At 44.3% G+C, this 26,332-nt stretch overlaps 1 protein-coding gene across 1 annotated transcript; it reads right to left on the bottom strand.

The window, feature by feature from the left end:
- Window positions 1–941: 941 nt before the first annotated feature.
- Window positions 942–13,433, bottom strand: LOC147100353 (uncharacterized). The gene is made up of 4 exons (XM_085967974.1): window positions 13,188–13,433; window positions 6,472–6,652; window positions 5,112–5,170; window positions 942–3,520 (listed from the first exon to the last, which is right to left on the bottom strand). The coding sequence occupies exons 1-4, from the start codon at window positions 13,342–13,344 to the stop codon at window positions 3,282–3,284; spliced, it is 636 nt and encodes a 211-aa protein (XP_085824100.1). The 5' UTR covers window positions 13,345–13,433; the 3' UTR covers window positions 942–3,281.
- Window positions 13,434–26,332: the final 12,899 nt, after the last annotated feature.

Raw genomic sequence — 26,332 nt, 5'->3', positions numbered from 1 at the left:
CAGAATTCTGCAACTTCTCACCAAAGAGTGTACAGAAATTGAATTTGCAAGTTTGATACAGAAGTCTTATGTGAGACAATTCTAAAAATATATAGATTTATTAAAGAACCGACATGCAATTTACAGTTGGTGAGTCAATCGCAACATTAACAGTTCCAAAAAGAGAAAGCTTACAATCCTATTATCAGAGAACCTTACTCTCAAATCTTAAACTTTGCTACAGTTTTACAGTTCGTAAAATTCTATTCAGGATATCTGCCAAAATCAAATACCTTTGATCCCCAAGGTACAAAGAGTTGGAGACTTACAGAGCCGCCTCTGAAGCCGAGAATCACTTTGCCCCTTTAAAGCGAGTCTGTTATCCCATTTGAGAGTTCAATATTTATACCCTTTTCCAGTGGTATTTCCTGTAAGGTTTTCTGCTGATGTAAGCTAATTATCTCTAGTCATTTTTCTGCTGACTCCTGCAATTCTTACAGTCACCTCAGCTGGTAGCATTACAGAATTATGTCTCTTCTCTTGGTGTTCTAAGTTTACCATAAAAAATGGTATAATGGCAGGTGCGTTTTTTACTTGATGTCATTTTTATGAAGGCAGATGTTTGTGCTTCTTTACGAGGTGTAAATTAGAACACCTTGTCCAGGGTGAACCATTGTTTCATTCTGCAAGGTTTAGCCTTTAACCTTCTGTTTCATAAGGTTATTGATTCAGTGTCAACAATTATCTTATCTCTATAGCCAGAATGCTTTCACAGTTTTTTCACAGTTAGGTTCCTAGATTTCCAGACCCAGTTTGTCATGTTTTAACAAGGCCAGAATACTTTCAACAGATAGTGTATTTTTCTGAATAGGTTATATGGCTTATTCCTTCACACTGCTGGCTAACAATCTATACCACTGATGAATTTCTACACTTCTCAAAAAATACTCCAGATGCATATATAAAGATCAAAATCAACTTTTATTATTAAAGAGATTAACAATGATTTTGTAAATCACTTCATTGTATGTATAAACAATTTAATAAATTTCTAACAGTAATTATCCACCTTAGCTTTATCTTTAGACAATATACCAGCAAATACATACTTCATTTTTAGGACAGTTTCAGGCTTGCAGGTCGATGTTTGCAAGCCTTCATAAAATGGATAGTGCTTCAAAAGATTATTGCCTTTGGTATCATGTCTGGATTGTATAGAATTGTGCAATTTTCTTTTTGACCAAATACCAATGGAGGATAGTCAAATATTTAATTACAGACAATTAAAATATCCATTGGAGTTATGAAGTGACGTTAAATATGCAAAAAGTGAAACCAAAGCAATGATTAATAATGATCATTTAGGATCAACAATACCTCTTGTGAGTGAAAACCATTTCATTTTGGAGTCAGAGAACAAAGTGCACTGCATTTTTATACCGAATAACTGCAAGAAGGATGATAGTCTGGGAACCAAGATGAATGATTATGGGCTGGAAGTTATACTGAGCAATATTATCAGATGAACATTTAATGTGTTTGTATCAAACTCTTCTCTCTGCTATTTTAATGGTAGCATGAACCCATTCAAAAGAAATGGGGCTGACACTTCACTTAAAATAGCAGACACAGGAATTTGACAAGTGCATGTTAGATCGTTGTACGGTAATATAATTTCTAAGCTTACATTACTAGTAAACCCATGTTAAGCCAATCACAGCACTAGCAGGATCACTGATTGATATTAACTGAAAGTTTTGTAAAGGCTTGAGAAAGATTTGTACTGTGCAACACTCAAGATCAACTGAAGCAAGATATTTCACAAAAACTAAAGGATAATCAATGACACAGTTGTTGGGCTTCTCCCTCTGAAGTTTTAGGAAGATCAACGATCGAATGACATTTTTATTACCAGGCAACAAAAAGTGACATGTAGTCTTAATGATCCTTTTGACAAATTTTGCAATTCAAATATATTGGAAAAATGGTTAGATTGGGGGCCGGTGGTTGTTATTGTATTCCACTCAATAATAGTCATACTCCAAATGAACAATTTATCAATATAATCTGCTAGCATTTATAAAATTATGTACTGGGGTATAGGAGATTATTGCATTGTGAATCTAATAGACTTTTGCTATAATTTGCAGAGTGGAATAGGATCCTAAAGAGACAGTTACATACTTTTTATTTTAAAAATGTAGGTATTCCAACGTTGAGGCTTGTCTTGGGTTCATTATCATGGCTGTCTACTGGAACACCTGCCATGATAGTTTCAGTGCAACCTCTTGTCAAAGCTACACAAAAAAAAAGTCAAGCAATTCAACAGCTGACCCAAAAATTCTAACAGGACTAGACAGACTAGATGCAGGAAGGATGTTCCCGATGGCCGGGGAGTCCAGAACCAGGGGTCACAGTCTAAGGATAAGGGGTAAGGCATTTAGGACAGAGATGAGGAGGAATTTCTTCACCCAGAGAGTGGTGAACCTGTGGAATTCTCTACCACAGAAGGCAGTAGAGGCCAATTCATTAAATATATTCAAGAAGGAGTTAGATATATTTCTTAAGGCTAAAAGAATCAAGGGATATGGAGAGAAGGCAGGGACAGGTACTGAATTTGGATGATCAGCCGTGATCTCATTGAATGGCGGAGCAGGCTCGAGGGGCCGAATGGCCTACTCCTGCTCCTATCTTCTATGTTTCTATGTCTGAGACATTTTGATAGTGCCTTCACAGTGAAGATGGTGAATAGTCAAACTGTGACATTTTAGGCACTCCAGTCTCGAAATACCAAAGCAAATAGAATAAAAGAAGGGGATCGGAAAAGACGTGGCAATTTAATCACAGATAAGAACTGAAAGAACCTAAAGATAATTAATAGGCCCATATTGCCATATTAAAGGACTTGCCTGATATTCTAAAGGGGTTTCTATTTCTAATAAAACTCAACTCTATGCAGGAGAAAACTTTTATTTACACCCCCATGTAGCAGTCGAGTAAGGAGCAGCATGTGATCTACTGAACTTGTTTGAGTTGGGCATCAGCTGGAACTTGAGACAGTGAAAAGCAGAGTACAATACTTGTAATTGTGGCAAATATGCAAACTCCTTTTTTAAAAGAAAGCGAAAGTTCCCACAAAATGCATTTTCCCATTTTGGTCCCTTAAAATTGACACTGCAGAGGAAAAGGACTTATTGTTTTTATAGAAAAGGACTCGGAATGGTTTAGTGGGGCTTCCCGGCTGTTGATGTTAGTGACAAACCTTGTTGATAGGAATCATGAAGGTAGGTGTTTCAAACTTTTTATAACAGTAATTCTCGGACTGTAACAAATAGCAACAGCATACTAGCAAATCCACCCAGTGGCTTGAAAGTGATAGCACCTGATGTGGGCTTGACAGTTGTGTTCATGGTTGAAGCAGCGGTCGTTTTGTTGGTTGCAGTCTTGTCAGTTATGTTCATAGTGCTCACACTCATTGTGCTAGTGCTCACACTCATTGTGCTGTTCTTCACAACAGTTGGAGTAGGTGGGGTGACAACCGCTGTGTAAAAAAAAAAATCATATTTACAAAATAACCTTTTTTCTTAGGAATTTGGGTATATTGAATGAGCCTGTAACCTTTAAATATTTGCCACAAGGACACTTTTCAGTCTGAATAGGTTTCACATTTATATTTGGGCTTATCAAGCATGAAATATATAATCATCATACTTAATTCAACCAAGGAGTGCCTCAGTTCCCCATCCCGTAAAAAGAATACTTTCTACATTTGGTAATTTGTCGTAGAACTGTTTTAAGCTTCTAATTCTGAGACTCATATCTAAAAAAGCCATGCAATTAGCTTGAATGAAAGCACTGCTTGGTGTCGCACTAATCCATACACACCAGAGTGCCCTAGGTTATATCCGGGTGAGGTAACTGACCTCAGATGGAACAATTACTGCCATGTTACAATTTCCCTGTGTGCCCCTTGGAACGGGAATCAGCCATGTGACGTAATAAAGACTCACTACGCACTTGGTTGTACATAAAGCAAGGCTTTAATCGACTTGTAACAAAACATGGAGGTCTAGTTAGTAGTCACTAGCTTCCTGTTTCCAGATTGTCTCTGGCCAAGGTGGGCCCACGCCCGAGTATTTATACTCCTCGGACGGCGCCCTCAGCTGGCCATTCAGTAGTACTTCCTGAGTTACTTCTTGTAGAAGTTGCGATTTATGACACCATGGTTCCTATTTCTGACTACTTTCACCCCTCTTAAAGGTTCTACGGTATGATTCCACAGAGCCGAACATCCCTCCGGTATCTCATCCAAGTGGCAGTTCCTTAAGTGCAAACCTAGACAGTGATAATGGAGGGCATGGCAGATAAAAAACCAGAAATAACAACAGAAAATGCTGGAAAAACTCAGCAGGACAGGCAGCATCCGCGGAGAGAGAAACAGAGTTAACGTTTCAGGTCGAAGACCTTTCGTCAGAACTGCAGGAGATAACTATTATTTACACCCCCGTGTAGCAGTCGAGAAAGGAGCAGCATGTGATCTACTGAACTTGTTTGAGTTGGACGTCAGCTGGAACTTGCGTTCTGACGAAAGGTCTTCGACCTGAAACGTTAACTCTGTTTCTCTCTCCGCGGATGCTGCCCTGGCCTGCTGAGTTTTTCCAGCGTTTTCTGTTGTTATTTTGGATTTCCAGCATCCGCAGTATTTTGCTATCGTAAAAAAAAAACGGATCTTGTCCAAACTGATCTCCCACACATTTACTTTCTAGAGTCATTGGGCAATGGTTCGGAGCAGGAAACCAGGCCAATCTCCCCTTTCATAAGCAGATTGGTGTTCAGGTCAACTGCAGTGTCCTATTGGCAGCTTCAGCTGAGGGCAGCCAACTCAACACAGTCCAGGAATGGGACCTGTAATCTTCTGGTCCATATGACTTAGTATTACAACAGGTAGAGCAATTACTGACTAGGTTATTGAGGGGGGGGGGGAGAGAATTCAAAACATTTTCTTAAGTATTCACATCTTAAAATAATATGGGCAAGAAAAGCTAAAAAATCATAGGAATCAAAATCATGGAAAATGCTCTTAATCATACTATAACTATCCATTCATTATTAAACATTAAAATAAATCCCACCTGCATAGATAGTTTTATTCATAACGTATGACGTATTTGAAGAGAGGCCAATGTATGCTCTGGACAAAAGATAGAAAAACATGAAGGTCACATGTCTTTATTCATAATTACATGTTAAGCAACACTTTGAATTATACACAAATCTACCCAGTGCGATTGTTCTGCCCACCCGATAAAGACAAATGTTGAAAATCCCTCCATTGCTATTTATACATGAATGGAAATCAAAAGTGACCTGATATAAGGTTAATTTTCAAATCCTATATTGGACTTTTCCCTCAGTTTAATCATTTGTGTCGTCTGTCCCTTTAAAAATAAAGATAATACAGATAATGGGCAATGCTCTATCTGCTATGTTGACCACAAGCTTTGTCACCATGAGAATTAATAGCTACCTCAAGTAATTGTGAGCCATTGCAACAAAGCTCTGTATTTTGGGCAATTTATTTAATTTTATATAAAGAAAGAAAGAAAGACTTGCATTTATATAGAGCCTTTCACAACCTCAGGATGTCCCAAAGTGCTTTACAGCCAATGAGGTACTTTTGAAGGACACGTAGAGGCTGGGACACCGAATCTTCCGGTTTACCGGGGTGGACAGTGCTATGAACCCACCCAGCTAAGTTTGCATTGTTTCTTGCTTGCTACGTGATGGGGGTTTGGAAGCGATAGATGGTGGATGAAGCAGGTTCAATGGACCAGCTGGCCTTTCCCTACTTTTTGTTCGTTCCTTTCCAGTAACTGTTCCTATGTTCTATATCTGCCCAATGTGAGTAGTTAGTAATATGATTCATTATCAACGATCAAATCATGTTAAGACAATCATAGAGTGAAGGATATATACTTGTTTTGTAATATTGCAGCCAAAATGATTTCTAAAAGATAAATGGGGTAACTGTGAAGTGTTTTAGAAACAATTCCAGATGTGTTTCACAAAGGACGGTTGTTCAAGACCCTGCACAATTTTCTCGCCTTTGTAGTCAAAATTTGAGGCCCATTAATCTGCTGTCCCTCCTGGAGAAACAACACATGCGCAGTGCACCAGGTAAAAGCTGACAATTCAATCTGCCATTCACTGCACAGTTTCTACTTAACTCCCGTAGATGTGCATTGATTAATTTTATGCCCACCGCTGCAAGACAGGTTGTGCTGGCGTTAAATGTCTTATAGCTCAAAACACAGCGACAACATCTGCGACAAATGGTGCATAGGCCCTCTATGATGAGCAAGCTCCTTTGTATGAAATTTATGCATCCTACATATGACACACATACCAGTAACAGCTCGGGCACATTGAATGGACACCAAGGGAAAGCAACTTGTAAGAATCTACATTGAGAGAGATGAAATTAAACCATACTTGAATATAACGTAGTCTTTCGAGCTTGCAGATGCAGTCCACATTTCACTCAATGTTAGGTTTCTAATCGCTTTGTATCCTGTGCAGTTGACTGCACTGTTTTTCCACAACCCAGTGGCATTGCCACCAGAGGAAGCTGACATAGCCACCCTAACTCCATATTTCATTCCTGAAATGGTAACTAGGAAAAAACAAACACACTGTTTTGTTATTTGCATGGAATGCAACACATGGAAATATATACATTTAGCTTTACAGGGGCTGTACAGTAGCAGCACTTTAAAGTCATTTTGTTGAAATTTGAAGGGTATGTGAAGTTCATTTTGCGTCAGTATCAACGCTACAATACAACATCTTTGGGATACAGTTCCAAAAATGATTCGCTGGCAAATAAAAAAAGAATTCCCTTTGCTAACTTACTTCTGTCAGCTACAGAACTTAGTGGGAGACTTCACTAGCCAATGAAACAATGACATGACAAATGCTTTGATGTAGCCATTACCCTGAGGGCTCTATATCCAAAATACTAACCCGTGTTGTCTTTTCAGACAAACTGATCGACCCGCTGATTATTTCCAGCATTTTTTGTTTTAATATGCTGGCGAGAAATCACACCCGCTGCCAGCAAGTCAAAAAAAGGTGGGCAGCATGCTCGTGATTTGCCAATATGTGCTGGTGAGGGGAAGGGGCGGAGGGCCAGATTTTTCTCCGCCAGCATTTACTTGGATTATTACCTGCTATAATTCACTAACTAAGCTGGGTGTATGCAAGAATAGGATATAAGGCCATTGACAAGCATTTAATTACAGTAGTTTGAGCTCTCCTATTTGACTATAAATCCTGTCTAGTTATTCTCTATCATTCACTGTTAAGGATCTACACCCAAAATATTAATATGTCTTTTCTCTTCAAGTACCGATGGACCAGCATCTCCAGCAGTTACAGTTTTTACTTTTATGTCACTATTAATACATGGTTTAGGGTTGGAGTTCTTTTCATTTTAACTTGGCAAGCTTTTGTGATTTTTATTTCTTATCACCAAGGTGAGATATCATTGCTGAGGAATTAAATATTTTGTCTACTTTCAGTGTCAAACGCTTTAATTTTAAGTCCATTTTTATATAAGAAAATGATTTATGTTTATTTCAACCTCAGAAGAATATTCTCCAGTGCATTGTCCAACATTTCCTACCACTCACATATAGAAACATAGAAACATAGAAGATAGGAGCAGGAGTAGGCCATTCGGCCCCTCGAGCCTGCTCCGCCATTCAGTGAGATCATGGCTGCTCATTCAAATTCAGTACCCTGTCCCTGCCTTCTCCCCATATCCCTTGATCCCTTTAGCCTTAAGAAATATATCTAACTCCTTCTTGAATATATTTAATGATTTGGCCTCAACTGCCTTCTGTGGTAGAATAGAAACTCTGTACCTGTAGTAGAATAGAAACAGACCCTCTTTACTGATTCTCTGGGTGAGATTGGCAATTCAGTGCTAATTTGTATTACGGGTCTGTTCTTATTAGGAACTGGATTGAGGTTTCCAACACTCATTTATACAGGAGGACCCACATAGCTAGCAGACAAGGAAAACTTTCATCCCAACAATGAGAGCTGAATTCAAACTCAGAACATGAAGATAAAAAGGTCAATATTCTCCACTCAGACTTTTTCTTTTTTACCCTCAGGTAAAGACTTCTGCTTTGCTTTGCTCTGTTCCTCTTTAAAATGTGGATTGCTGCCACTGTGAAAGAATGACCAGACTAGATGGCCATCATTTTTATTGTGTCGATGTCATGTGCAACCATATTAATGTTTGCAACTTTGACCCATTGAGTGTTTGGTGAGCATAAAACCAAGACTACTAACAGCATAAAACTGTCCACAGTTTACAGAAGTTGCCACCAAACTGCCAGCCTCTCTCAGGAGGAACATGGCTTTAGCTAGTGAGAGCTTAGACATTCACATTGATACAGAAGGGGGGCCATTCTGAGGATGGGATAAGGCACATTTATGTAGGGCAGAATAAATGGAGCTTTTCTCTGCATCTGGCCATGCTGTAGCTGACCTGGGGTGTTCCCTAATGCTACTGTCCCTCACCTTGAAGAGCACTAACTTAAAATTTAGCCCAAAACATATAAATTAAAGTAATCTCTACTGAGAAATAGAGGGCACAGGTTGCTAGATGTGGTAATCGACTTAATGGATTATACTAGCTGTTGAACTTTCCTAGATCAGATACAGCATGGGGAACACTTCTTTGCTTTTACAATCCCCATCTCAAAGAGTGCTTCCTGCAGCACCTGTCTAATATTTGTATTTGCCACATCAGCCAGCTATTGAAGATAATTTCCTAATTAGTGTTGCGATGTGGGAATGATTTGTCAACTGTTCCTTCTCCTCAGGTACTGTCTCCCCGCCCCCTCCACTCCTTTCAAAACTACAGTCATCATGTGCCTCTCCTTAAAACACCTGTCCTTGGACCCCTCATCCTCTTCAATTAAGACCCCCATTCCTCGCAAAGGTTTTCAAATGAGCCATTGGCATGCAACACTGTAACCAATCTTTCTCTGTTTCCTGTACAAACAACTTCATATCAGTTTCCACCCCAAACACAATATCAACAGCATCGTGGTCAAGAGTACCAGTGACGTCCCAGGCGATTGAAACTGTGGTGTGTGAAACCCCTCATTAATCTCAACCTTTCCATAGCTTCCAGTACTGACAGCCGTGCCATTTTTCATCCACCACTTTAGCTTCATGATCCAACTCTAGGGCAGCACACTCACATGGTTCTACAGGAAACTTCGCGATATCCGGCACCGACGGGACCGAGCTGCTGCCGATCTATCAAAACTTCCAGATAGACCAGCGCTAATGTTGAAGGATACGGAGGTTTTCATCTCTGTATCTGACAACAAACACTGTTGCTTAGCAACAGCTTGTAAACACTCGGCCCGTACCTTGGAAGCATCTCTGAAGCTGTTGCTAAGCTACAGAGACGCTTTCCAGAGCCTGACTGTTAAAATAATGCTAGGAGAAGAAAAAAAACCTAACCAAAACGGCTGCTGATTTCTGCCGTTAGATCGAGGTTTCCGGACATACAACCTCCGGATAAACCAAAGTTTCCTGTATTCTGCGTGACCTCACCACAACCAGCACATGTCCTCTTACTTGTGCCCAACACTTACAATGTGCCCAAAGGTTGCCTTCTTGGAGTCTTCCTATTCCTCATCCATATGCTGCTACTTAGTGACATTATGCGTAAGCTTTTATATATATGCCAACAATACACGGCTTTATGTCTCCACCACTGCACTAGATTCCATGACTGTTGCTTTCTTGTCTGCCTGCTTGTTCAACATCAAGTTGTGAAGGAATCATAACTTTCTGCTCAACATTAGCAAGACCGAAGCCAGCCTGTTCCGCTTTCATCAGAAACTGCACCTTAGCCCATGATCTCTAGCTGCTTGCTCAAGGTGAACCTGACAGTGTGCAGCCTCAGTGCCCTGTTCAACTCTGAGCTGAGCTTCAAACCCCACATCCAGTCCATCGCCGAGACAACAACAGCAACCTGCATTTATAAAGCTCCTTTAATGGAGAAAATTGTCTCCCAAAGTGGCTCACAGAGATATAAGGAAAATGGACACTTTGCCAAAGAACACGAGATTAGTAGGAGTGACCTAAAGCTTGATCAAAGAGGTAGGTTTCATAGGAGAAGGAGATGGAAAGGTGTAAGGCTTTAGGGAGAGAATTCCAGAGAGTTGGGTCTAGGCAGTTGAAGGCACAGTTGCCTACTTCCACCTCTATAGTATTGCCTTTTTCATCCCTAGCTTGCCCTCATTGACACTTTAACCATCATCAGCATGCAAACTTCATAGCCCGCATCCAACCCTTCACTCAGGGCTGCTCACTTATCACATATGAGCTCTATTGGTTCCCCATCTCCCAAATCATTGACTTCAAAATCCTCGTTTACAAATCCCTCCACGCCCTCATTCCACACTACTTGCATCCTCAGCTCTTCCAACTTTCGTACTATATATTAACCCCCTCCCCCCCACCCTTCTTTTCAACATTGGTGGCAGGGCATTCTGTCACTTATTTCAAAACACTCTGGAATTCCCTTCGCACACCCATCTGCCTTGCCACATCTCTCCCCACCTTGGAAAGCCTCCTTAAGTCCTATCTTTTCAATCTTGTCGTCGGCCACCTCCCTTAACTGTTTTCTGACTTTTGATTCGGTAAATCCTCAAACAAAAGTTAAGTATCTTAGGGCACTTCTGCAACATCAAAGGCAACATCAATAGGAACTGGGCTGAGACTGAAATCTCACTTCACCACAGCCATCAGAAGAGGAGACTTTCATTCCAGATTGGAAAGAATTCCAGTTTGTATTTTGTGCAGGGCCCATTTTCCAACCCACAGCACCACCCAATTCTTCCATTGTTTCAATGGGAGAAGAAAGAAAGAAAGTATAGACATCCAATCTTCCCAATACTTAACTTCTTCCCAGCATGTTAATTTGATATATTTGGGGAATTTTTTTCACCCCTTTTTTTCCTTCTGAAGGCATTGAAATTTGTTGGGCTGCAGTTCCACAGCTCTCCGGTAGTTCACCCAAATGACCGCTGTTCGTGTGTGAACCTGGAGTATTGGCAGGTTTTTTGAGACTGTTGACCAAGCATCAAGCAGGCTCGAGGGGCCGAATGGCCTACTCCTGCTCCTATCTTCTATGTTTCTATGTCCTAATGTCTCTTTCTTTGGCGCGGTGTCAATTTTTGTCTGGTTACGCAGCTGTGAAGCGTCTTGGGACGTTTTACTACGTTGAAGGTGCTATATAAATGCAAGTTGTTGTTGTTATGGAAAATGTTATAGGCAAGCTTGATCCTGCCACCACTTATACAGTTTAGCAGGAGTTACTGGATAGCTAGCAGGAGCAGGAAGGAGGGTTGATTTTTCCCTTGCTAGCCCAGGGCACCGCAATCAATTGCTGTGCTCCCAACTATTACTCCTGCGATGATTAGCTGACCTGTCACAGACAGGGAGTTGAACCTGGAACTTCTGATGTGTATGCTTCGTGTCACACCCATGACACTGACTTTTAAAACAAAAAACCGGCATGTAAAATTACACAGATATTATATTATGAAAAGATAGGGCCTATTTGAACTCCTGGGTGGGAAGCTGGTGGGAGTGGATGGTTTTGACTGCCGGGCCTCATTCGAATGCTGCTTGTCGGCTTCTCGTCCGCTTCTGGCGGAAATGTGGCATCTGGCTGGCGGGGAGAGGACAAAAGATCAGGAAGCCTGGAGGACGCCCGCCGGCGTCAGGATAAGTCCACCAACAGCAAGGTAAAGGGGGACGTTGCGAGGGTCTCATGGCCGAGAGGGGGGACTGGGCTGGGGGTGGCAGGGAGCCTGAGGCAGCAGAAGTCCAACGAGACCCTCACCCGCTACCAAAACCTGCGGCGTTAAAATCGCAGATCGGCGGGAACAAAGCGGTAAATGGAACCGCGGCATTTTAACCACTTCCCTTCTCCTTTCCCAGCGATCAGGGGGAGTGAAAATTCCCTCGCATATTTCACTGCACTCCCTTTTAGGATACTGACGAGACTGTGGAAAAGCTCTCCCTGTACGTGATATAAAAACCTTTATCCGCCCTTAGTCCCAAATTCCTGTGTACAGTGCAGACATTTATTGAGCACATTTTTGTAAGAGTATTTATTTCAGATTTAAACAATCAACATGCTCACTACAATCTACATTTGTTAAAGTCACTGCAAAAGTCCAATAAGTTGTTTGTGATTTATTTATCGCTGGAAGGATCCATACAAAATTGCAGCACAATTTAATATTTCATCAACCAAAATTGCTAATTGCCCCAGAGCCTCTCACTCTATTGCTGTACAAGCGCCACCAAACAACAACAACAACAAAATGTATTTATATAGCGTCTTTAACATCACAAGGAGTATTTTAAGTTAAAAAATTTGACACCGAGCCACATAAGGATAAATTAGGGCAGGTGACCAAAAGCTTGGTCAAAGAGGTCGGTTTTAAGGAGCGTCTTAAAGGAGGAAAGCGAGGCGGAGAGGTTTAGGCAGGGAATTCCAGAGCTTAGGGCCTAGGCTGCAGAAGGCACAGCCACCAAAGGTTGAGAGCGACTATAATCAGGGATGCTCAAACAGGAGTTGTCGCAATGTGCACCACAGTTGAACAAATAACACAGGCAGGTACTGCTGGGTTAAGGTAGCCTGCCTCAGAAGTCAATTAACATGGATTGTTTAAAATCAGATTTCTGCAACACAGTGAAATATTTCTTAAACACGGAAGTTTTTATACATCCATCCGGGAAGATTCCCTTTATGGGCACTAGGTGTGGCAAATTTGTAAACCGATATTTAAAAATAAAAATGTTTATGAGTCCACCGCACCTCACGCAGAGTGGAAATTTTCCTCCCACATGTACAAGCGGTTAGCTGTAAGAGCTAAATAGCCATTGCACCTCACAGCTCACAAACATGCTTTACCCAAAAGTAAATAGGGTGAAAACAAACTAAAATATTCAAAAAAAATGCTAGATCCAAATCTATGGAATGGAAAGCATACTTATTAATACAATTCTTAAGGTTTTAAAGGAAATTTTAAAAAGTTTAAAGAACGGTTGCACAAAAGAACAAATTATGTCTTTTGTGAGGTTGATCAGCAACTCACCAGTGTAGTTCATGCTTGGCTTGTAGTATTCTGGCGAAACAGAAAAATTGAAGTTGCCTCCATACATAGCATTCTCTAGCATGCAAAGACCATGTGTGTCGGCTGCTATGCTCTGAAGGAACAGGCAAAGAAGTAGAACAGGTAAAACCGAAGTCATTTCTCTCTGCTGGAAGCTCCTCTGGACTGCTAAAGAGGTGAAATGGCGGCAGCTACTTTAGCTCTGATGATTCTTGAATGCCAGGTGCAGGAACTTTATTGCAGCTCAGGGTGCACCTCCCCCAGATTATTCAAATTTGAGCGATTTGCATATCGATGACACTATCTGATGCCATTTCCCTGTTCTGAGACCACCTTTTTTTCAACCACCTTCCTTGTTTCACAAATTCTGGACAAACTGGGTTAGATTTTTGACTTTGTGCGATAGTGTAAACCGGGTGATAGTGCGTCAGCAGCCCGCTTTACACCTTTCCCGATTTATATTTCTATTGATTTAAGTCGCGATCACCCACTTTACACTATCGCACTAGGTCAAAATCTACCCCACTGAGTTTTAAGACTTGACATCTGGTTCTGGTGTAGTTAGCTTTATGCCATGAACACCTGGATCCCAAAATATCAAATTTGTACAGTGTTCTCAGTGCAATGTTTTAGTCAGTACAAGATCTTCGGATGAAATCGCAGCACCTGTACAAAACAGTCCAAGGCTCAATGAGGGGAAGAAAAATCTGTTATCATGTAATTGCTAATGCAGATACTATTAACAAACCCTGGTCCCCAAGCTTTTCTGTGACACATATTTTATTCAGTGGCATATTGCAGTATTGTGCATTGCCAAATGTATATTTCAATCATAAAGCTGTGTTAGCTCCCTTGAAACTTCCAGTAAAGTTTGGGTAGGTGGCAGGTGAGCAGTGTAGAATGGAGAGAGCCGAGTTATTTGTTTGCCTTTGATCTATCCCCGTTTCCCAAAAGGCACGCACCTGCTATTCCTTTGAAATCCTCTCTGCCCGAGAAGGAAGCAGCGACTCATTTTTCTGAACTGTCAGCAGAGACTGGGGGGCGGGGGTGGGGTGGGGGGGGGGGGGGAGGGGGGGTGCTCATTTCCCCTCCTGAGGCAATTGTCTGTTTCTTTCACATAACAGGCATCAGCGAGAATCCCTCAATTCTCCTCCATTACGACCGAACCCAGCTGAAGAGTCGTGTGTTAATCTCTTTCTCTCCCAAACCCCCCATTCTCACCTATGCCCACTAACTTCATTTTCTTACACTGCAATGCGGTGGTGCTTTTTTATTTAAAAAATGGAAATTAATTTTATTCAAATTTTGGTTATAATAATACTGCAAATTCCCATGTGTAGAAACCAAGTAAAACAATTTTAACTATTATATGGCAACAGAAAGAAGGAGCGCCGACAGGGCAGAGGTTATTTGCATTATGCGTACACACAGTAGTTTTTAAGTACACAATAGATTAATCAGACAACAAAGACCAATTCACTGTTTTTGCCGACTGTATGTCACAGTGTCATGGTGATAAAAGCATCATGCTCCCAATGGGTGATCGGAGTTGTTTCTCTCGATGGTAATTACTGGGATACTGCCCAGAAAACAACTTTCGGATTCAGTCACGGTGAGCGAGCTACTTGTTTCAGGCCCACAGGAGAGTAAAACCGGATGGGGTGCGAAAGGGGCGCTCAACCCAAACCCACCCCAATCCGCCAGGAGGGGTGGGTTAAAGTCGGGGCTACAATGTCCAGCAAAAGCAGTTAAAGTAAGGCTTGCATTTCTATAGCGGCTTTCATGACCTCAGGATATCCCAAAGCGCTTTACAGCCAATGAATTACTTTTGAAGTGGAGTCACTGCTGTAATGTAGGAAACGCGGCAGCCAATGTGCGCACAGCAAGCTCCCACAAACAGCAATGTGATAAGGACCAGATAATCTGTTTTAGTGATGTTGGTTGAGCGATAAATATTGGCCGGGACACCAGGGAAAACTTTCCTACTCTGCTTTGAAATAGTGCCATGTGACCTTTTAAGTCTACCTGAGGGGGTAGACGGGGCCTCGGTTTAACATTTCATCCAAAAGACAGTGCCTCTTGCAGTGCAGCACTCCATCAGTGTCAGCCTAGATTTTGTGCTCAAGGCTCTGGGTTGAAAGGGATGTTTTAAGATCTTCAGTACCTATTTTGTAATTGGCCTGTACAGCCACTGCAAGGAGCTCATGTTTCTGAATTCAATATAGCCATAGCAACAATGACAAAATGGGACAAAAATACCTAAAAGAATGCAGAATTGTAAATAGTCACAAAGAACACTTGGCAGCCAGCAAATGGACTTGGCGCCCTCTTGTGTGCTTCTTCTGTACTGCAGCAACACAACCACTGACAACTTTGCCTGGCACCTTCCTGTACAAGCACAGGAGATGCAACACATGCCCTTATACCTCCCCCCTTCCCGCTGTCCAGAGCCACAAACACCCCTTCCAGGTGAAACAGCGATTTACTTGTACTTCTTGCAATTTAGTATACTGTATTCGCTGCTCACGATGCGGTCTCCTCTACATTGGGGAGACCAAATGTAGATTGGGTGACCGCTTTGCGGAACACCTCCGTTCAGTCCGTAAGGGTGACCCCGAGCTTCCGGTGGCCTGTCATTTTAATTCACCGCTCCATTCCCACTCAGGCCTCACCGTCCTCGGCCTCTTGCATTGTTCCACGGAAGCTCAGCGTAAGCTCGAGGAACAGCACCTCATCTTTCGATTCGGCACTTTACAGCCTTCCGGACTCAATATCGAGTTCAACAATTTCAGATCATAACCTCAGCCCCTATCACATATATATATTTCCTTTTTTTTATCCACACTTTTTGTTTGGCCTTTTTTTCTTCCCTCCCACATGGCAGCTGTCCTTCATTCTGCCAGCGCAATTCACCTAGAGCCATCCTTTGTTCCTTAACCTGTCCCATTACCATCTCCTCTTGCCTTGAATATCTCTTAATGTCTCTCAATGTCTCTTAACCTCTCCTGCTTTCTATCCTATCTCTGACCTTCCCTTTTGTCCTTTCATCCCCTCCCCCTTTTCCCAGCCCCTAAACTTGCTTTCCATTTCCTGCTTTTTCCAGCTCTGACGAAAGGTCTTCGACCTGAAACGTTAACTCTCTTTCTCTCTCCACCGATGCTGCCTGGCCTGCTGAGTTTTTCCAGCGTTTTCTGTTGTTAATTAGGAATAAAAGGAAACTGGTCAATGTAAAATGACATCACACCTACCAGCCCATATGCTTTACCTTCACTAATTCCGGACAAAATTCATAATTAATAGAGAATCCCTTAATCTCAGCAAACAATGTGGAAGAAGAACATTTTCAGAAAACCGCTTGCAACACATAGATTGACATCTATGGCCCGGATTTTGCAGTAGGAATAATGGCGAGGCTATCAGCGCTCACCGTTATTATGGAATAAATTGGACAGCAACTTCCAGCATTCACACATGCGCAGTTAAACACAAAAATCAGGAAGTTACTGACTGGTTTTCCCTGCTCCTCCACAAGCTTAGCTACGCCGACCGGTACCTCGCCGATAGACTTGGCATTAAAACACATGAGGGGCATGAAGTTGTGGTACTTATCCATTAGGTACCCACTAAACACGCCAAAAAATGTTAGGGCTTCTCCATTCAAGTGTAAGTGAATTTTTAACAGCATGATAAGTCTTAACTGCTGCCAACCAACCTCTCTGGCACTGAAAATTTACTTTTACAAGTGTGGATTCCCATTCCTTCAGATTTTAATTATAGTTGGAGATTTTAAAAATGTTAAAATTAAAATATTGTTTCTTCTTTCTCTTTCATCTCTCTCTCTTAATCCCATCTTTCTTATCCTCTCTTTATTTCGCATGATTTTACATTGAATTAAATATTCTAACTTACACTTCCTGGTTTGGACACTATGGGCAGGATTTTCATTGGGCCGTGGAGGTGGGATTGGAGGCGTGTGGGGGGTTAAAATCTCAAAATCGGGGAGCACGAACCCATCCCGCCCCCAACCCGCCTCTATGCCAGTTTCAAAGGAGGTAGTTAACAGGCAGTTTTTAGCCTAATCCCTATTTTTATTGCTGAAGTGTGTGATTCCCGACAGCTCCAAACTACGCCAAGTTAGCGAGGCGGGCCGTTGGGCTGAAAGACTTGGAGGGTTCGAGATGCCCGGTGTTCAGGTGAGTAATGGGTGCATGAGTGCAGAGGTAAGTGTGTTTGGTGTGTTTAAAGTGTTTAAAGAAGTTTTACTTACCTTTACTTACCTTTACAGCCTTCCTTCCTTCAGGTCTCGGGAGTCCCTCATCTCACCACCACAAAAAGCAGAATGGCCACGAGCTGTCAAAAGTTGCAGCATTCAGCTTTCTGTTCTGGAGAGATCTCTAAATCAGCCTGATAGGAAGGAATTAACTTAGTGTACAGATTGTCAGTGTTTGACAGCTTCAAAGAGCTGTCAAACGCTGATATTTCATCTGTCAAAAGCTCTTGACAGATGAAATGTCAATCTGTGACATCACCTGTTGCCGGGATGCCCTTAATTGGCCTGCTGAGCTCACTGGGCGGGCTCAACAAGGTCAATCAAGTGAAAATCGCGTGGGTTGGCCACAACTCAATGGAGGCGGGACTATAACCCCGAAATTTGTAGTCCCGCCTCCTACACGCCTCCAGTATCAAAATCCAGCCCTACGTGGCTGATTGAGAATTCTTCAATCCAATTGAGTAGGTTGGGCCTCTACTCATTGGAATTCAGAAGAATGAGAGGCGATCTTATCGAAACATATAAGATTGTGAGGGGGCTTGATCGGGTGGATGCGGGGAGGATGTTTCCACTGATGGGTGAGACTAGAACTAGGGGGCATAATCTTAGAATAAGGGGCTGCCGTTTCAAAACTGAGATGAGGAGAAACTTCTTCACTCAGAGGGTAGTAAATCTATGGAATTTGCTACCTCAGAGAGCTGTGGAAGCTGCAACATTAAATAAATTTAAAACGGAGATAGACAGTTTCCTAGCTGATAGGGGAATTAAGGGTTACGGAGAGCGGGCAGGGAAGTGGACGTGAGTCTAGGTTCGGATCAGCCATGATCCTATTGAATGGCGGAGCAGGCCCGAGGGGCCGTATGGCCTACTCCTGCTGCTACTTCTTATGTTCTTATATGTTCTTATGTAAGGAGGCATGCTGTTGCTTGACTTGTTCACTCAGGTCCCAGATGCCCTGTAGAGGGCGCCGCGCTGTATCGGACTCCTGGTGACCGTAAATTGCCGGGCAAAAAGCCCATGAAAAGTCTGCGGGCATCTGTAAGCGTAATGAATGGTGAACGCCGTTTGTTCGCTGCTGACTGCAAAAATCCGGGCCAATATGTTTAAGCCACCATTATTAACCAGGTTGCATTGATGGTTTTGGATTCACACTGACACAACTTTATTCAGTGTATATCGACGGTGGAGTCACCTGAACCACATATAGATCACCCACAAGAGGAACTCACACTGATTTGGAGGATAAACAACAGCTGGAGGATAAACAACAACAACTTGTATTTATATAGCACCTTTACCATAGTAAAATGTCCCAAGGTGCTTCATAGGCATGTCATCAGACAAAAATTGACACCGAGCTAAAGAAGGAGACATTAGGACATGTGACCGAAAGCTTGGTTTTCAGGCGGGTCCTGAAGGAGGAGAAAGAGGTGGAGAGGTTTAGAGAGGGAATTCCAGAGCTTAGGGCTGAGATTGCTAAAGGCATGGCCGTCAATGGTGGATGAAGGAAGGCTGGGGGGGGGGGGAGTGCGGGGGATGGACAAGAGGCCAGATTTGGAGGAATGCAGAGTTCCTGGAGGAGGTTCCAGAGATAGGGAGGGGGGAGTCCATGGAGGGATTTGAACACATAGATGATAATTTTAAAATGGAGGTGTTCAGGGACCGGGAGCCAATGTAGGTCAGCGAGCACAGGGGTGATGGGTGAACGGGACTTGGTGCGAGTTAGGATACGGGCAGCAGACTTTTGGATGAGCTTAAGTTTATGGAGGGTGGAAGATGGGAGGCCGGACAGGAAAGCGTTGCAATAGTCGAGTCTGGAGGTAACGAAAGCATGGGTAAGGGTTTTAGCAGCAGGGTTTCCCGACCTCAAAACAGTTCCCCTGCTCCCTCCCTGCCTCCGAGGTAATATTGGGGCCTATGTTCTCTGGTGGGGGAGTTCAGAACAAATGGGCATAACCTTAAATTTAGAGCTGGGTCGCTCAGGGATGATGTTAGGAAGCACAGCTTCACATAAAGGGTAGTGGAAATCTGGAGCTCTCTCCCCCAAAAAGCTGTTGACGATAGGTCAATTGAAAATTTCAAAACCGAGATATATAGACTGAGAAATTCAATATCGGTAAAAACAGCCACCAAAAATGATGGCGCTGGCAGGACCGGTAAATTGGTGCTGGTGGTTAATTAACATAAGCCCAGCGCTAAACTTACTGTGCAAGGCCGTTCTGGTGGCGTTCATCCCAGCAGGAGGCCCCAATGTAGCGTGGCCGTAGCATCGTTGTAGCAGGAACAGCCTTCTCTTAAAGAAAGCAGTTCAGTCTCTTAAAGGGGAACTGCCTTCTGAAATGAAAAAAATAAAAATCATGTAAAAATAGGCAGTTCTTAGCCCTTACAGCTCAACTGCCTTCTGAAAGAAAGACATTAAAAAGAATTCCCAAATGGGAGTCTTCAGGTCTTAAAGATGAATTGCCTTCCACACCTAAAAAATACTAAAAGTGCTTCAGTACTAACACAAATGGGGGCCAGGACGCCCTCCAGAAAGAACGACGTGGGACCAGATCACTGAGGCCGTCACTGCCAGTAGTTTTGTCCCCACGACCTGCCTCCAGTGCCCAAAGAAGCTTCATGACCTCAGACCAGTGGTCAAGGTCAGTGAATGCATCTTCAAAAGCCGTCTCCTACCAACTGCACCACTAGCCTCACACACTTCTCAATGCACGGCTCCCCTCGCCCCCAATCACTGACCTACCAATACTCTGTACCAAACAAGAGGCACACCTCCCATTCCTAGCTTCACCTCACCCCCTTGGAGGAGACGGTGCTGCCATTCTTGGCTGGAACATGGTTGAGCCCTTGGCCAAAGGATACAAGACGCTGGTATCCTCATACGTTATCCTCCTTCTCGCATGCATCCCTTGCTTTCCTGCCTTCCCCTCACCGCAACTCCACCCTTGTGCCTTCCTGATTTCACACACCCAAGAAATGCAGACTGCCCAACCAATGGTAGAAGAAGAAGAAGAAGAAGAAGAAGAAGAAGAAACACCATCGCTCAATTCACTTATATCCTGCTGCGCACATCACTCCACCCCCGCACTCTGCCTTCTCAAGCCTACTCCATCACATCACTCCTCACACCCACTTACCTTGCAGGTACACCCATCCTTTTCTTTCTATGCACTTCCTCATATCCCCATCTATCCATCCATCGCTCCCATTCACCCTCATCCTTATGCAATGTCATGCCTCTCCCTCATAGTCACCCTCACCAGATTCACTCCATCCATCGGATGAACGCTCACTCATAGGTCTGTTCTTTCCCTCCTTGCAGGAGAAGAGCGCACAGGATGCCGGTGAGAGGGAGAGAACTGGAGGGGGCCCTCCGCCATCACGCAGCTCACAACTGCAGAGGAGGAGGAGGCACTGGAAATAAGTGGTGTTATGGCGTCCCTGGCTGTCGGAGATGGGGAGATGGTGAGCCCCCAGCTATGTTGACTTGGTTTCAACAGCGAATGAAATATCATCATCTTCATAATGATAACTTGCTACATGCTTACCTTGCCAGGACTAATTCATGACTTTTATCTCCGACAGTGCTTTCATGCGTGCAGCAGGAGCCGGTGGACATAGTGGCAATGAGTCCTCAGAGTAGCTGAGTCCTTCTGAGGGTGCACCATCACAGGACTCATTCAGACCATGCACCAACTCAGAAAGTCACTCTTTGATGGGACCAGTTAGCCAGAAAGTTGGGTTTTCACCTGGTGACTCACACTTCACAAGTGAGCAAGAGCAGATGGTGGAGACTGGGACAGCAGCGGAGAGTTCGCATCGAAGGGCACAGTCCTCTCCAAGCTCTGCTCTGCTAGACATAGATACTGTACCCCGGGGGCAGTCAATGAAGAGGAGAATCGTTGAGCAGCAGCAGACAATGTACAATGCACTGAAAGGCTTTCAAAGTAGACTCACCATGATTGCAGAGAGATTGGATAGTCCACCTAAAGCATGAGAGTGGTGATGTCGCAGGCCATTGTGATGATGTCTTCATCCATGGATAGAGTGACCAGCGGCATGAACCTTCAAATGCTCCAATCAAATGAGTCCATGCACAACTTCAACACCACTGTGCAGACTCTGGATGCCGACATGTCTTGCCCTACAGGGCTGCACGGATCCGCACCAGAGTGCTCTCCAGCACAGTGGTAGCAGTGAAGTGCGGCTGGGCCATGAGACGGATGATGGCAAAAGGGGGCATGAAAGTGGGCACTCCACTCAAAGCACTTCCACCTCTCACCCACAGCGCACCTATCAATCAGTAGCCCACATGCTGCCTCATCTCCCAGTGGCCGAGTCTGCCACTGCATAGGTGCAGGTGGAGCAGGCTTTGGTGGGGCCCTCGCGAGCTCCAAAACCCAGAGGGCATCTCAAATGTCAGAGCAGGGTTCTGAGCAGCCTGCCTCTACCTCTGCTGAAGCCACAGAGGTTGCACCACGTGGGAGTTGCACAAGGATATGCACATGGGTGTCTGAGAAAGTGTTGTTTTGCTAAGTTTTTGTTCTTTATTTAGCTCACGTAAATGTTATTCTTTTTCACCACTTTCCTGTCTTGGCCATTCTTGGGTGTTGGGTGGTAAGTGGCCTTCTAACTTGTTTGATGATGAATGTGAAGGCATGAATTGATGGAGACCAATAGCGAGATGTTTAAGGGGTGGTTGGTTCGTTGCAGAACTGCTTTGTGTCAGTGGCATTGGGGGGTAAGAGTAGCCGTAGCACTTTCTGGTGACATGGGTCCACTGGTGCAACCTAAATGAACCTCACATTAATAAGGCAGCAATGTGAGCAACTGGGGTGCCTCATCACCCTCCTCTTCTTCTTCTTCCTTCTCCCCTCTGAATCGTCTAAGGAGGATCTGAGCTCTTCACCTTGTTCCTCCTGCAGGTCCAAGCCTCGCTCTTGTGCAATGTTGTGCAGAGCACAGCAAACCACGACCATTCTGGAGACCCTGGCTGGTGCGTACTGAAGGGCACCTCCAGAGCTGTCGAGGCATCTGAGGCGCATCTTCAGCATGCCGATGGCCTGTTCATTCACACATCTGCTGGTAATCTGGCATTCATTGTAGCATTGTTGGGCTTCGGTTTTGGGGGTTTCTGACGGGTGTCATGAGCCAAGTTTACAGTGGGTATTCCTTGTCATCTAGCAGCCACCCCTTAAGTCTGCTTCCAGGTCTGAAGAGATCAGGACGCATGGACTGCTGCAGGACGAAAGCATCATCCTGGGAATCTTGCGTAGACTTGCATAAAGATCTTTTTGTGGTTGCACACCATCTGCACAGTGATGGAGTGGAAGCCCTTGGGTTAACAAATACTCCTGGTTGTTCTGGGGGATGCCCGGATTGCCACGTGTGGGCACTCGATTGCGCCCTGCACCTGTGGGAAGCCAGCTAGCGCCATAAAGCTGAGCGCCTCCTCATTCTGACTGGCCGCATTGCAGGCAAAGTTGACATCATTGCCGGCCCTGGCAAGCAAGCCATCAGTGACCTGTCTTCTTCTTAGGCAGTCCCTCGGAACCGAGGATGACTTGCTTCCACATTAAGAATGAGTTCTCAGGTGACTGATGAGTCCAATGCGGGACCTACAGTCTCTGTCACAGGTGGGGCAGACGGTGGTTGAAGGGGCGGGTGGGTGGGGTGCTTGGGTTGACGTGTGCTCCTTGCGCTGCCTGCGCTTGGCTTCCACTTGCTCCCGGCGAAGAGACTCGAGGTGTTCGGCGCCTTCCCGGATGCTTCTCCTCCACTTTGTGCGGTCTTGGGCCAGGGATTCCCAGGTGTCGGTGGGGATGTTGCACTTTTTCAAGGCGGCTTTGAGGGTGTCCTTGAAGCATTTTCTCTGCCCACCTGGGGCTCTCTTGCCACGTCGGAGTTCTGAGTAGAGCGCTTGTTTTGGGAGTCTAAAGCAGTTGTAGGCAGCCAACTGGGAGACCCTGCATATGTCTGCGGCTGAGCCCTGGAAGAATCTGGTGGCAAAAAAGTTGAGGGCGGTGGTGACTTTGACAGCCACTGGTAACACGTGGCCACCAGGTCCAGCTGGCAGCAGGTCTTCTTCAAGGAGGCTGCAGATGTCGGCCACCACCTGACGTGACACCCTGAGCCTCCTGAGACAGCAAGGAAGCGAAGCCTCTGCCTGTGGACCCTGTCTCATGAGTAGTGCCACCTACAAGCTGCACCTCTCTGCTGTGCAGCTACAGGTCTGTGTAGGATAGAGGTGCACCTGTAGGATTCAGTAAACATTATTAAGATTCTATAACCATTTTTATATAACTTTAATATGTGAAATTGTATGTTAAAAACCTAAAATGCCTGTATAAAATGGCAAATGGCTGAGACCAGAGCAGGATGGGAAAATTATGCCAACCTGACTGGACTCTGTTCGAAATTGATGTAATTCTGTAGAATGGTCTGTTTAGTAAACAAGGAGATAGTGGGGAACAAGAAATTCAGCAACATTGCAAAAGAAGATAGGGGGCTGGAGACAGTCACCACATGCCCGTCTTCTCAAAAATGCAGAACCGGCTAAACACTGAGCTAATTACAAAACAAAAAGACATCTGTGAGAATTTAGTGTGAAGGTTGTTCTCAGATAAGGATAGCTTGCTTACTAACTGCCACGTAGGCAAAAGGGAGAGAAAGGGTACAAAAATACAGATATTGAACTCTGAAAGCAGCGCGCAGTGAGAAACCAGAGGATGAGAAGCTTCAGTCAACAGAACACAGCAAGAGAATAAAGGGACCATGCCAGTCACTCGGAAGGAATGCCGGTGTTGTGTATGCACCTTTAAGAGAATAACTGGTCTCAGACTGCAATACCGGCAGTGACCACCCCTGTATAAAAGGCGCTAGTGAGCCTCTGTGTTTTTAGTTTCACTATTGACTTCCACCAGTAAAGACTTATTTTGTTCCACTCCTGCTGTCCGTGTCTCAATCATTCACGGACGTAATACTGGCGACGAGTAAGAAACGAACTTACCTGCAACTCGGCAGCACCTCAGACGACGTTATTGAAGGTCGAAGCCAGAAGAAAGAAAAAATAAAAATAAAATCCAAAGAAACTCGAGAAACGGGCGTCGACCGTGGGCAACCGCCCTCCAAATCGTCGGATTGAAAACTTGCAGGAGAGACTGTCAAGAGCCAGGCTTGGTTCCCCGGTCTGTGGTTTCCCAGCTAATCGGGCTGGTGGCAGGTAGTGCACTGATCCTTCCTGGGCTGCGGCGGGCTAGAGCTCGATCGGGTGGCTTTTCAACGGGGCCGGGCAGCGAGTCGGGAAGCAAAGAGAGAGAGAGAGGGTGGAGCACACAGGGCGCGGCCGGTGCTTCGAAGCCGGGCAGCGTTCGGACCTAAGAAGAGGGAGGGAAGTGTCCCAGAGGGTCCGCTCCATGACGGGAAATAATAAAGAAAAAAATATTAAACGCGCAAGAAACCGTGGAAAGCAGCGCTAACAACAGCGGGGAAGAAGGCAAGGCGCGGGAGGCGCCATTTTGTTAAATCGGGGAAGAAGGCAAAGCGCGGGAGGCACCATTTTAGATTTGCAAGATGCCGAAGACTGGCTGTTTCACTGCTTTTGATAATACAATAGAGGACTGGACCACGTATGTGGAAAGAGTCGAGGTATATTTCGAGGCAAACGAAATAGCGGAGGAGAAAAAGGCATCAATATTGCTAAACTTAATGGGCGCTAGAACGTACGGCCTATTGCGGGACCTGATTACTCCAGCCAAACCGAAGGCGAAGAGTTTTAACGAAATTGTTGCTGTCCTACAGGAACACCTAAACCCTGCACCACTGTTGATAGCAGAAAGATTTAAATTCCACAGGAGAACTCAGCACAAAGATGAGAGCAATGCTGAGTATCTTACGGAACTACACAAGCTATCAAAGCACTGCCAGTTCGGAGCAGGACTGGCAGATACCCTATGGGACAAATTTGTCTGTGGACTCCTGAGTGAAGGAACACAGAAGAAGTTACTCTCAGAAAAAGAGCTGACGCTAGATAAGGCTTTCAGCGTGGCAGTATCGTATGAAGCAGCAGCCAGGAGAGCTGCAGAAATTCAACAAAAACCACAGGAATACGGCACCCACGAAATGACACGGGGATTTGCAAAATGTTATCGCTGCGGCAGAACTAACCATGACCAGAAGGACTGCTGGTCCAAAGACAAAATATGCAGACAATGCGGGAAGATTGGACACATTGCATGAGTTTGCAGGTCTGGGAAGAAGACCAGCGACAACAAAAAGGCTACTAAGGAACAGTACAAGAAAGCACAAAAGATGACGGACAGTAGTTCCGAAGACCAGATGAGCGATAGTGAATCCGAGAACAGGAGACTAAGCTGTCTCAAACTTCACAATGTAATCGCAAAAGAGGATCACCGAACCATTTGGGTCACCCTCACGATAGCAGGGTCCCAAGTTAAAATGGAATTGGATACAGGATCAGCGCTAACCGTCATGAATCGACGAGACTATGAGCGGCTATTTTCAAACATACCCTTGAGAGAGACATCCATCGTCTTGACGACGTATACGGGGCAAAAAGTATACCCCAGAGGAAAAATAAGGGTGCCTGTTGATTACAATGGCAAGAAAATACAGAAATTGTATCTCTACATACTGCCAAATGGTGGACCACCGTTATTGGGACGGGAATGGATCAGGAAGATAAACTTGGATTGGCATTCCATTCATGCAATGACGGTGGACGGTAAAAAAGATGAAGACGTCACTCCTGGACGATTGTCAACAATCTTAGCTAACGCCAAAGAGGTATTTCAACAAGAACTGGGCACGCTTAAAGGCGTAACCGCCTCGATAAAAA

The sequence above is a fragment of the Somniosus microcephalus genome, chromosome 26, assembly GCF_052327205.1.
Source record: "Somniosus microcephalus isolate GS21.2 chromosome 26, FLI_Smic_1.0, whole genome shotgun sequence".
In the NCBI taxonomy this organism is placed as follows: Eukaryota; Metazoa; Chordata; class Chondrichthyes; order Squaliformes; family Somniosidae; genus Somniosus; species Somniosus microcephalus.
This window is presented reverse-complemented; position numbering and strand designations above follow the sequence as displayed.